The 14,037-nt window shown below is 37.8% G+C and overlaps 1 protein-coding gene across 1 annotated transcript in view; it reads left to right on the plus strand.

The window, feature by feature from the left end:
- The window catches only part of NAA15 (N-alpha-acetyltransferase 15, NatA auxiliary subunit), a 38,462-nt gene that overhangs the window by 7,924 nt on the left and 16,501 nt on the right, over positions 1 to 14,037 (plus strand). The window contains exons 2-6 of the mRNA XM_058837112.1: positions 7,662 to 7,746; positions 8,588 to 8,692; positions 9,320 to 9,477; positions 11,234 to 11,368; positions 11,530 to 11,683. Coding sequence (XP_058693095.1) covers positions 7,662 to 7,746; positions 8,588 to 8,692; positions 9,320 to 9,477; positions 11,234 to 11,368; positions 11,530 to 11,683 — 637 coding nt within the window. The remainder of the gene's footprint in view (positions 1 to 7,661; positions 7,747 to 8,587; positions 8,693 to 9,319; positions 9,478 to 11,233; positions 11,369 to 11,529; positions 11,684 to 14,037) is intronic.

Below are 14,037 nucleotides of genomic sequence, written 5' to 3' on the forward strand. Positions count from 1 at the left end.
CTTATAATTTGCTGATTCAAGTAAGAATAAAAAGAAAGCAGTCAATAATGCCCCAGTGCTCCCACTTGTGAGTTTGGGGAGTAGATGGTACCTCTTTGATAATTACTCTTGAGGAAAAACCTCTAGTCTTGCATGCTTCCAGGTAAGAAGACAAAGGTGGTTTCTCCTTTATGTTGGTCTTCTGTGACTGTCTTTATCTTGCTCATAAAACACTTTTGAGTCTGCTTCTCACCTGTTCAATCAGCTGCAAAATTCAGGTTGGATAGATTCCTATGAGGCTTTTAGTTTTGTTTTGCTGCTGAAAATTAGTTTTAAAATACTCTTGAATCAGCTAGGTTTTACCTGTGTATTTTCTCAAGCGTCCCTGCTTGAAAGGGAGTTTTCTATGTTATATGGTGGTTGAGGTGATTCTTTGTGTAGGTTGGGTGGTACTTGGTGGCAGTGTAGATTCACTGTGAAGCTTCTAGTCAGGCTCATGGTAACTCTTGGTGTTAGGCTGAGCTGGAGCTGCTGAGCTGATGTTAACTGATGTTACTGAACATACAACACACTTCAGTCTGCAGTGTAGTTATTATAAAAAATCTTACAAATAGCACATTTAGGTCTGGATGGCTATTAAGTTATTTAGCTTAGTTATTAAATGCTTGCAAGACGTGAAGACTGCTTTGTGATAAGAGGATTTTTACTCCTGGGTGTGAATAAGTCCAAAATATTTAAGGTATAAATGTCAGAGTCCAATCTACTGTGTGCTGTATATTTGATCCTGAGGGACATACCTGCATGTCAAAATGCTGCACTTTACTCTTATCCTTTAGTTTTAGTTGGAAATACATGTATTTGACCATTAAAATGTCTAGTTTCAGAGGGAATAATTACTTGGGAGTAAAATATGCTGCCTGCTTATAGGTAGCTGTTATGGGTTTGGTGCTGGCCGAACACCAGTGCATCCACGAAAAATCATTCACTCATTCTCCTCTTCTATAGATTGGCAGAGGAGGGGACAAGAGCAATTGAAAAGGACTTCATGAGTTGATGTAAGAATTGGGAAGAAGCATTTTAAGGGCAAAACAGGCTTAAAACTTAAAGTATAAAGAAAAAAAATTAACAACAGACTTAGAAGAGGATGAGAACTAAAAGAACCTTTACAACACCTTTTCCCTCTCCCAGCCCTTCTTTCCTTCCTACCAACAGTGCAGAGACAAAACATGGGGTTTTTAGTCAGTTTGTCACTTCTAAACAATTTTTCTTCAGTTTGCTTAGGGAAAGGAGTCTCTTTTGCTATGTCATGGGGCCCTTCTGACAGGAGGCAGTGTTCTGTGAACTTTACCAATGTGGTTCTAATTTTCACAAGCAGCAGTCTTGCCTGAACCTGCTGCAGCATGAGTTCCTCCCACAAGGCAAAGCAGTACTCCCACAACTGTTTTTTGTGGGCCATTTGATTCATGGGGTACACTCTTCTAAGGATGAGCTGTTCTAGTATAAAAGCAAAGGTCTTCTTCCTGTATCTTTAGAAGCAAGGGTTCTCTTTCTCTGTTCAAGGCTCTCATCATTTCACAGCTTCTCAGCATCCACATGCTCCAGTGTGAGCACCTTTTATACACGGGCTGTGAGTGAATTCTGCATCCCCCCCATGCACTTCAGGAATTACAGGGAAACAGTTTGCTGTATTACAGTCCTCATCATGGCTTGTAGAAGACTCAGCTCTGACGTGTAGCACCTCCTCCTCCCCCTCCCTGTTTTGCACCAGCCTCATTGTTGCCATGTTGTTCTCCTCACATGTTTTCGCCTTTTTCTTTTCGGTGACTTGGGAGAATTGGTGTTCATAGATTTGTTTATTCTCAAGTTCTGTCAATTGAAATGTTTATATATATACAGTTCTGCAGTACTGAAAGGCTGTCCGGTCTCTGCATCAGGGAGTTGCTCGCCATGCCTCTCGCTGCTGGTCAAATGGTATCCACCAGCACCGCGCAAGCTGCCCTGGCTGTTGGCTCCACTCAGCACCTCTCCTCATGCGGGACACCGAAAGGAAAAGCTGCCACTTGTGCCCTTCTGCTAAAAGCGGCTAAGCAAATCAAGTCCGTTGCAAGCCACCGAAATAGCAGCGGCCACCCCGTGCTAATCTCGACTGTGCAGCCACTCTCAGCCGCATTGAGCGCTCTCTGTACTAGCCTCGGCCACGTGGCTGCTCACAGCGCCGGGATGGCCCCCGGTGCCAGAAGCCTGGCAGCCACGCTAGTAGAGGTACCAGGGCCGGGAAAGGCCCCTGTGGCCCCCTCCAAGGAGAAGAAGAAAGAGGAATGGCCTGCTTTTTTTCCTTCTTACATGTGTAATCACAGAGGCGTTGCTAACTTCTCTAATTGGTCCAGACAGTATGTCAGTCGTCAGAGCCGGGATTGGTTCTGCTGGACACAGTAGAAATTTGGGGTAGCTTTTTTTTTTTTTTTTTTTTTTCCCCAGAAGCAGCCTCTGAGTCTTCCTCTGTCACTACTAAAAGCCAGATTGTGTTAACCTAATGCAGCAGCAAACAATTGGAGAGCCTAGTTGTGAACATTTCAAAAATACAAAATCTCTAAAATGCTCTTGTGATAAGGTATTCATTTATACAATATATAAATAAAACAGTGCTGAATTGCTTGGATAAAAGTAAATTCTGCTACTGTAAGAAGCTCTTAGTGCTACTGTAATCAGTAGCATGGCCCTTGAAATAACAACCCTGTGGTTACCTTGTTCAAGTATCCATGTCAATGTACACTATCTGTAGGTTTGGCAGCGAGGTTTAGGGAGTAGATGGGGGCAGATTGAAAAATAGAAAACTGGGGCCAGGGGGGAACAAACTCCATGTAGCCATGAGCTGTGGCCAGATATAGGTAAGCTTAAATAGCGGGAGTCTTTTCACCTTTTCTCATGGCAGCTACCAAAGAAATGTGGAGGAATTTATTCACATTTGACACAATGAGCCATGTGCCTGTGTAAGGAATCTGCTGGCCAGAGACTGAGTCTGCACAAATGCCTTTATACACTTCAGAGAACATCAGAATACAAGCCCTCCTTCCACCTCAGACGTGGAATTCTAGAGAATATGAGCAATCTCTGTTCCTTAAAATTTCTGTGTCTGTCTAGTAATTGCCATGCATTCTGATCCACTGAATAAATACTTGGTGGTGGGAGAAGCAATGCAAATGCAAATTGTCACCTCCTATTGTCTTGCACGATTTTGAAGGAGTCATACTTTGCCTCATCTTACTAATTCTTTATAGAATTGTATTAAAGCAGATGTTATTTCCTTGCTATAAGGATAGAAAATTAGTTAAGGGGTATAAAAAGAATCTTGGTGTGTTTGGAATAGGTTGCAATTCTGGCCATATCATGTATAAAAAAAGCTTGTTAGATATCTTAAAAGATCTGCTAACTTATTAAACGAAAAACTTCTAAGGGTAGGAAATATGTAATAGATTCAGTACTGATGTAGAGTCAGATTCTGTTCTTCTGAAGCATTAGCCTTCTTAACATCACTCTTTTAAAGTTCAGCTTTTTATGTTTTCTCATTGCATGGTGTCACAAATTGTAGCTGCAGCACTTGTCTGTCAAGCATCACAAGCGTGCTCTCACTGCTGGCTTTGAAGTTTATATGTGCAGGAATTTAGTTTAGTGCAGGCAACTGTGCTCTTCCAGCCATCTCTGGAACAGAGAATGATATTACTTCTGCAGAACATCTGTCCTAAAGCAAAGGTTGGAGTTCTGGGAATGACTGCTACAAGCTATTCATCTGGGAGGAAACAAGCTACCCAGATGAATAACATTCCTGTTTCCAGAAAGCCTGTATCTTTATGTCCTGAGAATACTTGATATGTCACCATTCCTGCTTCTGTGATTTTTTATTTTTTTTTAATTTAAATTTCTGGGTTTTTTGTCTTCTCATACTCAGAAATTAATTACTTGCTTAGGGATCTTCTTTCCCAGGCTGTGTATATATTTTCTGTCTCCTTTTTATTAAAAGATTTTTGTTTGATTTGTCTGTTCCTTGAAACTATAGGCTGACTGAGATTTGTACCAGCCATGGTTGCAAATGCTTCTATCCTGACTTCCTTCTGTCTCAGTCATACCTTAATTTAAGCTTGTTAGCCCACAGTGTCTCCGGAGAATGAGTTAAGTATGTGCAAAGCTTTAGGCAGGGGAATCTCAATGATGCTGTTGGGCCCACTTTGAGGAAACAGCCTCTTCTTTTCTGAAGAACTAAATATGACCTCAGTTTCATTCATTCCCTTCCTTCCATTGTCAAAACATACGGTGTGTACATAGAACACGTACACAGAATAAGGAAACTCATAAAATAAAACAATTTGAAATGTTTTCATTAACAGAATGAAATAAGCCTGAAAGTATTAGCTAGGAAACTTGGAGAAATTGTATACAGGAAATCATTCCAATTTGTCTTGATCTAGAAATAACCTGTCGAAGGAAACCTTTGATGCTTCACTGAGGGGTATACATAGCCATGTCTATATACAAAGCTCTATTCTGGAGATAAAAGTATCTCCAGATTGTTTCCTGATAATTTGTTGGCCCTATCCAAGTAGTTCCTGGGTTATGAGAACCTTTGTGTAGATGTAAGTGGATATAGACTTGTAAATCTTTCCTCCATGAAGCCTAAAGGAAGAATTTGTTATAATTCTCAGTGAGTTTGCTCTGTTCCAAACTACCTTGCATTATAAGCTCTGTATCACGCTAGAAAATTTTATGTGCAAATATTTCCTGTCTCTAGCATATATCCTATCCTATCTTGGCATATATGACTTTCCCTAAACTTCAAGGTGAGAGCCTGGTTGTTACAGTCTACTAAATGGAACCATTTAGTGATAAGATTTCACATTCAGCCAGCATCTGAGCAAGCTGTACTCAAAGCCAGACTGCAAAACCCCAAAGTGCCCCATCTGCTTGTGACAGTGCCTTAGTTACACTGCAGACACATTCTTTGGTTCATGTGGCTGCACCACTTCTCTTTCAGGTTCTGCTGCTTTCAAAACTACCTGGGTGGGGGCAAATGGTGGCTCTACTTTTCTGGGAGGAGGCCTGGCTAGTAACTTTTATGACTGATAGTTTCAATTAAAAAAAAAAAAAAAAAAAAAAAAGTCTGTAAGCTCTGACTAGTGGCTGATTATAGTGCCTCAGCCAGCTACTTGAAAGCAGATAATGACTGGAAGGTGTAAGTAATACCCAGTCAAGTTTAATAGAAAAAAAAACATAGTTGCCTGTACAGATTTCCTCTTACCTAACCATTAAAACTTTCTTTTGCTACGTGCTTGCAGTGCTGACTTTTCCTGTCCTTGGTGAACAGAGGGAGTCGTCTTCTGGAAGTGTTCAAAGTCAGTGTTGGCTGGGGCTTTGAACAACGTGGTACAGTGAAAGGTGCTTGGCGGTGGGGTGGATGGAACTAGATGGTCTTTGAAAGTCTGTTCAAGTTGAAACCATTCTAATTCTTTTGTTCCTCTTTGAGTACGTCTTGCTCTCTGGGCATCTTCCTTCTCCCTCCTTTTCCATGTGAGTGTTTTGGTTTGAAAAGACAGGTATTTGCTACGGAAGGTAGGAGTTTCTTTTGAAATGGAAAATGTAAACTTGTCTCTGAATTATTATAATTTTGAAATTAAGAGGCTCTTAGGCAAGGATATAGGAGTAGGAATAATAGTTCTTTACCAATATGTATAAAAAGCCCAAAAAACTAAACTACAACTTAACAGAAAAATTAAAATAAAATGTGGTAGTACAAAAAACACTGACATACCACAGTCTGTTGGTCAGGGTGCTGTTTAAGTGATGGCTGTAGTCTTCTTGGAGTGACAGATGTGGTTCTGCTGAAGCAGTGATTTTGTAGAAGGGTCTAGTTTTTTTCTGAAGGTTTAGTGGTGATGCAGAACAGTCTGGTCTTCTGGGAATCTAGTGGAGAAAGACTGAATGTGGTGTTCTATGTCTCAGATTGTACTGAGGTAGGAATGCTTGGCCCCTCCCCCTGGGTGGAGCATCTCACAATGGGATGATGTAATTTTATCAGTCATGCAGTGAGACTCAATGGCCCATTAACAGAAGATATCCCCCTGAAGTGAGGATGAGTCGAGGAAGAGATAAAGAACACTGCCCTACCTGGTTTTAACAGATGGTAATAGAATACATACTTTTGGTTACATTTTGGATTGCAACCTAAGACAGCAAGCAATTCCATTTCTCCTAAGGGTGGTGACAATGTGGGGGGGGCGCGACATAGGTGCTTTGTGATGCATCTTGGTCTTCAGTCATATTTTTTCATCTGTAAGACTTCAATACTAGGAAACAATACATGCACTTAGTGTTTTACCACTTTTTTACACTTTTGAAGTTTATTGTTGGTATTTCCAAGAGAAAAACAGACTCTAAACAGCATCTTTCCTTATGAAGAACAGCATAAAACACCATTGTAAATATGCCATTTTCTTTTTTAAGCATTTCCCCTAACATTCATCTAACTTTTAAAGTTTTATTTTTAGAACCTTCTGCTTGAACATTCTAAACCTTCTTGGGTCTACCTTTCCTAGATATTCTTGTTGAGAGTGGTTTGAGGACACATGGTGTCCATATGTGCTTGTGAATGCTCTTGGATAATTACTTTGGAGCAGCATGAGGAAAGGTGGAACTTATTTAGAAGGACTTAAAAGCTCTCAGCTGTACCCAATTTTTACACCCATGTCAGCTGTCCTGCCACCATACTGGATTGACCAGAGTCAGTGAGGTCCTGTTATGAATGACATTGTAATTAATAACAGAATTAGTAGGATATGGGTTGGTGCTCAGTGTGTGCTTCTGTACTCCTGGGCTCATAAGTGTTTATTTCATTATGATAAAATTGAATGTAAGATGTTCCAAGCGTTTGGTGAAGTGACCTGAAATGTATGAATTGGTGTTTACACTGTTACTTTTTTTTTGCTTATATTTAAATATGAGCACAAGAGGTATTTTTACATAAATAAAATAATAAACCTGGCTTTGAAAGTCAATACTGTGTGCTGTTGTGCATTGCAGTCATCTTGCATAATGAATGAGGCTCAGACAAAAGAGTTGGACCAAGAAAACAGGAGGGGAATGTTTAAATTTCCAGTATGGCAAGATAACGTTACTATATACTAGTTTTGAAAGTTTGGATGTATGAGATACATGTTGTAAGCAAAATGATTGTAAGAGGTTGCTTTCAGAGATAGTTTAAGCCAGGTTCCAATGATTGATGTCTTTCCAGTTTGTATGCTTATTGGAGGTGGTATCATGGGGTTGCTATCCAGGATAATTGGCCAAAGTGAGTTCAGTGCTTACCACCAGTTACAACATAAGGTTTGCTTTTATATTAGGGAAGAGTTGAATCTCTTTAGGCACTTAAGCTTCCTGTGGTGTCTTACCTTAGAATCTGCTGTACAATAATTTGTCTTCACTTACACATTCAAAATCATGGTGTTGCTAATTTATTTTTCTTTTTTTCCCTGGCAATAGAAAGACTTTTTAAACAGAGGAAGCTCAATAAACAGAGTTCATTAAAATATTAGTACATTTTCTAAAAACTGTAGCTGTACTGACGCTTAATTTCAAATGTACATAAATACTTCCACTCAAAATTTTTTGAATGAACTTACTTTGTTCTTCAACAGAGGTGTTATGAACATAAGCAGTACAGAAATGGGCTGAAGTTCTGTAAACAGATCCTTTCCAATCCCAAGTTTGCTGAGCATGGAGGTAAGTTTTCAAATGCCATGTGCTCTCTTTCTCACTGTACTTTACAGTAGAGTAATTATTTTAATGTTTTATACCACTTCACCACTAATTTTGCCAATAAAGTAATAAGAGCATCCAGAAACATGCATATTAAGCACTTACTGTGGGTAAGATTTGTCATTTTAAGGACTAATCTTGCCAGTAGTCGTAGCTTCCCATTCTTTATCATTCTAGTCTAAGATTCATGGTGCAAGTTTTCTAATACAAGTATGCATTAGTTAAATCACTTTTCCTGGGAAATTGGTATTCACTCACATGAAAGTGAAAAACAAAAGGAAGAGGCTGAATATTGTTCAGTACTCTCTCAGCTCTGTGGGCTGCTACTTTTCTGAAGAAATAGTCTTATTTTAAAAGAAAGAGGTATTTATTCCTTTGCTGTATTTTCAGTCAGCTCTTAATTCTGAGTTGAAAGTATCTTTGCACTGAAGATGCACAGACATGCTTTGTGGGTTTTTTACAACTGCTTTGGTATGGGTAGATATGTAGAAATATCAGAGTTGTGAATAAATAGTTGAGTAGTTGAAAAAAATCTCCAAATGCTTGTAGAGCAGGCAGGTTTAAAATAAAACATTACTTCATATTTTGATGGAATTAATAGAAAAGGTTTATTGCAATGTATGATATACTTAAGTGAATAATCTGACAGTAGAGTTTTCCGTGTGAGAAAAGAATTGAAATCTTGATCTTGAAATCTTGATCTTAAATCTAAATATGCATTTATACTATGTTTAGGGTTATATGGAGCTTGAAACCCATGGAACTGAATAACTGATACTTAATTTTTTTTTTTTTTCTTTTTTAGAAACCTTGGCAATGAAAGGACTAACATTGAACTGTCTAGGGAAGAAAGAGGAAGCTTATGAACTTGTGCGCAGAGGCCTAAGGAATGACTTGAAGAGTCATGTCTGTATCCTTTTTGGAATAGGGCTTTTACTGATGAATTTGAAAGGTTGATTTCTGAAACTACTTGATTTATGGAGTAGCAACAAAAGCCAGTTTAAACTTCAAACTGGAAGTTCAGAATTTTCATTTTCCAATAAATATTTTGTGTAAGCTATCTAAAGAGCAGATGCTTTTCAGTCCTTGCAGTCACAGTTAGCTCACATAGTATTCTTGTATACATTATGTATTTTTTATGATTAATCTGCAACTATGAACTGGTAGTGAGCATTTAAGCATGGGATTTGCTTTGGAAGCATGAGTAGTTGTCATTACATTGTTAAAGACTGGTCATACACTTGGAGTGCAGTTAAGTATGAGCACTTCAGTTGTCTAAAATTGTGTTTAAGTAAGCCTGATAGTGTTTTCAGAGATCATGTTACTTTATTTTCTCCCCTAGTATGTGAAAAGTAACACAACATATTATATAGATTGTATACATATAACTGGCAAAGTTCCAACAAAAATAATTGTAATGTTCTGTCCCATCTATAAAAACAGCTTGAGAGCTTGTTGCCAGCTGTTCTATCACTGTCATGTTGGAGCTCATTTGTCCCTGCTTAAATTCAGTGGAAGCCTTAATAGAGTTTTCCAGGTTGGCATGTCTATGGCCTTCTTCAGAGGTCAGACAAGAAGTATGATGAAGCTATCAAATGCTATAGAAATGCACTGAAATGGGACAAAGACAATCTTCAAATCTTGAGAGACCTTTCTCTACTACAGATTCAAATGAGAGATCTTGAAGGTTACAGGGTAAGTATGCATACTGCATTTAATCATCCTCTAGGGAACTGCAGGAAAGGGGGCAGATTGAATAATGACAATTTAAAAAAGTTAGGTCCAGAGGTTTAGAACTATATGCCACTGTTTCACTTCATGAAAGTAAAAGCAGATGTACTACCGAGCAATTTCTATAAAATACAAAGATTTAATGGCAAATTAAATTATGCAATTTCAGCTTAGTGCAGAATCGTTTACTTTATTGGTGGGGGGTTTTTTTGATGTTGTATAACCCAACTAGACAATCTCCAGTCTTGTTCTTTTCTTGAAAGGATTCCTGTAGGTAAGAGGCAATGTGTTCAGAATGTGACTTTTATTCAGCCAAAGGAGTTAGTATTTTTCAGTAATTTTGTACTGTATATCCCTCCACCTTTACATTAGTGGCCCCATGTTTTCTCTTAGCAGTAGGTAGTAATAGAACAAGTAGTGTGCTGCATGAAACATCGTATTTTGGTTCCTGACCAACTTGGGCATTAGTGAGTGACAATTCCATTTTTTGGTTAGGTTTTCATTTTTCTGGGTTTCCCTTGAATGTCTAAAGTTGCGTTGTTTAAAATGCATTAGCTGGTCTCTTCATGTATTATTTCCTTTTCAAATTAGGGTAATATTAGTATACCCAGGAGTAAGTTCTGTGCTCAGAACTCAGGTTGCGTGGAACCATGAGCTAGCACAGGTCCTCAGAGAACTTAGTCCTGAGTCAGGACAATTCTTAATTATGGATTTTTTTCATATTAGCTATTTAGAAATTTGGTTCTGCTCTTGCTGAGACATGCTAACTAAAATTTAGTGTAGGTGCCAAAATGCACATTTGCAAAACGTGTTTGCAAATTTCTGGTTTTTTGGTATCTGGATAAATATGAATACAAATTTCATAATCTCTAAACATACAAGTAACACATGGTTACCAAGTGCATTAAGAATTAAACATTAGGATGCTTAGAAGTCAGTAGTTCATGGTAATCATTTGCTGGGTTCTGAAGAATGTGAATTTGCTCTTAAAACTGGGAATAAGATTGTGTTTTGGTTGGTTTTTTCCTTTGTGTTAAACTCCAGCCTGTCCTAAATATTTTGAGTGATCATCGTTCTGTTAAAACACCTGTAACTGGTTTTAGTTCTTTGTTCATCCCTACTTCTGACAGTTTAGGCTTTTTCGATAGAAAGTAACTTTTTTCCTTTAAGTTACTTGAAAATGCCTTTCAAGAGTCTATAACAAAACAAGTTATAGCATTTTCCTCAGATTAAAATTGCATGATACCAAGCAAATCTGTTGTATCTTCCAGCTGTAATTATCCTCTTGCCAAAGAATAAGGATGTGTTTGTGTGACCTGTGTTGCCTAAGAACGCTTCCAAATATTTAAATAGATATGTACTTTCAAGGTTAATTTGAAGCACCTGTAAATGTTCCTGCAATTCAAATTAAGTATCTTTAATTATGTTCTTTTCATAAGTGGTTAGACAAGAAAAGCATTTGTGTCATACATTAACAAAATTAGTCTGACTCATCAGGATTTGGTTGGATGTGTTATTTTGTGAAGGCTTTTTTTTTTTATTCAGTGAACACCATTATAGTTTAAAGTTTATTCTTTCTCTGGTTAATAAAATGCATATAGAGAACTATATCGCAGTGACTTCCTTAAATGCTAGAATATTGAAGACAGAATATTGCGTAACGGATTCTAAAGAGTATCAGACAAAAGTCAGGAAAATTAGCAGCTACTTTTTTTTGCAGGAAACAAGATACCAGTTGCTTCAGCTCCGACCTGCACAGCGAGCATCATGGATTGGTTATGCCATTGCTTACCATCTGCTGGAAGACTATGAAATGGCAGCAAAAATTTTAGAGGAATTTAGGAAGACACAGCAGGTAAGAGAACATGAAATTGGTATATGGAGTGCTGCTTAAGACAAAAAAAATTCCTTTCATGATGAGAAAACTTTATGCAGTTTTTTTAGTCAAATGAATTTGATCCCAAATTTTAGGATTACAAGGCTGAACTGTGTCCTGTGTCTGGCTTTCCTATGTAGACATCACCTGACAAAGTGGACTACGAGTACAGTGAACTTCTGCTCTATCAAAATCAAGTTCTCCGGGAAGCAGGGCTATATAAAGAAGCCTTGGAGCATCTTTGTACCTATGAAAAGCAGATCTGTGATAAACTGGCTGTTGAAGAAACTAAAGGTAATCACTCACTTTCTGAAGAGGCGTTGGAACACTTAGCATACAATGGGATGTCCATATTGTCAGCTTTTCCTATATTTCGTGACTTCGATTTGTTTTTTGCTTAATTTATTTTGCTGTTATAAAGAATTACTTGTCTCACAGCTTATTCAGTCCTTGTCATGTGCTTGTCCCAGATAGGGAAGACATCGGTGAAGTACAGACATGCTGTTTTGAAACTTTTGAGCTAACTGGCGTTTTAGACGGGAGATCCTAAATCGATGCCCTGAAGTTCTGTCTGAGTAGTGTACCCAGACCCGTGCTGTTACAGCTTTGATAGTGGCCCTGACAAGGATACCACATGCTGAAAGAGAAGAATCATCTTTGGCAGAGCAGAAGGCTTTTAAATGTACTCAGTCACCCTTGCAGTGTATAGAAAGGCTCTTTAGTGAGGCAACCCAGCATAGGCTTCTGTTGTATTATTATAAACCTGATGTATAATACTATAATAGATCAATACAGCAGTGTAGCTTATATTCCATAGATGAAATTGCAGAGTGATACAAGTTCATTCTAACAGCTCTATTAACAGGTGCACTTTCTTAAAGCATGCTTTGTTCCTCTTGTGCTTGATGCTTGTACAGTCTTTCTGTGAAACTGCTGGTCTATTGAAGGTACTGCTTGTTCTTGGCCCACACTGGAATCTATTTAAGTGATTGCTTTAAGTAAAGAGAAGAAATCATTTTACTCTAGTTTGTTCATGTAGATGTTGTAGCTAGTTTCCTACTTCTGATATCAGTAATCTCCCTGTCTTGCAAAACGAACCTAAGAATTGAGTAGTGATAGTATTATGGGAGGTGTGGTGTTTCCTCAAGGAAATTGATTTCAGATGACTTTCCACAGTAGCTGAATATCTTGCTTTGTTTGCATATAAAAGGAAATAGATATAGGGACTACAGTATCACAGATAATTTTTGAAACACAGCAGTGGGACTTTTGGGGGGTGGGAGTGTTTTTTTGGTAACTTTATTTTTTATCTGAAGGATCTTTTGACATACTTTATGCTCTGTGTAGACATACTATGTGACATACTTAGTGTTTGAAGGTCCAAAGGTAGGAGTGAAATAGGTTTTCAAATAGGACTTATTAAAAATAAGCCCGAGACCAGAACACAAAACCTCCTAGAAAGTTACCAGACAAAATATTCTTTACAGTCTGTGTACTTTCAACAAGATACAACTGATTAATTTTTTTGGGCACAGCTCCCATTATGTTGTTTGGTCTGGCTTGGCTGCTCTGTATTCTCCTGAAGAACCTGGTAATATATGAGCGTGTAAAATTTTAAGCACATATGCAGAAGCCACTGTGGATAAAGTACAACTGACAAACACTGAAAATTGTATTGGTATTTGCTGCTGTTAGATAGAAAAAATATTAACTTCCAACTCAGAGAAAGAATTTAAGGTTTATTTTCTGAATTCTGTCATTCTCAATGAGTGAACTATTGATCTTTTCCTGGGCACTAGATTCTGTGTGTAGTCTTCAAGTTATTCTAACTGTGGAAAGCAGCATCTCTTGACAAAATTGCATGTTAATTGTGTAGCATAGGGATGAAGAATGGTAAATTTGCATTTTCCTCTTGAAACTGGGTAAGAAAATCTTTCCTTAGTCTAGAGTGACACTGTTCACCTCTGGTGTGTAATCTGCTCTTGCCTAATATTTGCCAATAGCAAAGCTTTGTAAAATAGCTCTCCATTGTGAAATGGGAATTTGACTGCTGTTGCAGTTCCAGCAGTAGCAAAGATGCTTATATAATTGTTAGACCAAATCTTTACTTTATCAGTTTTAATTTGTATTGAAGTATCATTAAAAGGAAACTGGTTTGTAGAATCTTAAAAATTCAGTCATCAAATCAATGGCTTGATTAAAAACACTGAAGTTAGTTTCATGAAATACCAGACTGAAGAACCATTCTCTTACTTGCAGCTCTGCATGTTCAGTTTGGTTTTCAAGATCGTGTATACATCAAATACCATGTACTTCTTTAAGTTGCCTTCTGCAGTAAAACCTGTGCTTAAAGTAACCAGTCACTTCAGTAAGTGAGGAAAAAAAAACCAAACCCACATGCATTTTGCATTAAATTTTCGAGTAAGTTTCAGGAAATATGGGCCGAGTTGTAAAATCTTACTATAATTGCAGCTATTGTCAAAGTAAAAGCATATCTGTCAACTAGTTTGTAATGCTATATGTAGTGCTTATTTTTTATAAGAAATTAGACTCTGCATGAAGTTAAGGATTATCCAGTCTTTTACTGTAGAGTGATAGATTTTACACTGCTTTACTAGCTTGTTACCTTAATTTAAAACTTGCTTTTC

This window comes from Poecile atricapillus, chromosome 4 (genome assembly GCF_030490865.1).
Source record: "Poecile atricapillus isolate bPoeAtr1 chromosome 4, bPoeAtr1.hap1, whole genome shotgun sequence".
Lineage (NCBI taxonomy): Eukaryota > Metazoa > Chordata > Aves > Passeriformes > Paridae > Poecile > Poecile atricapillus.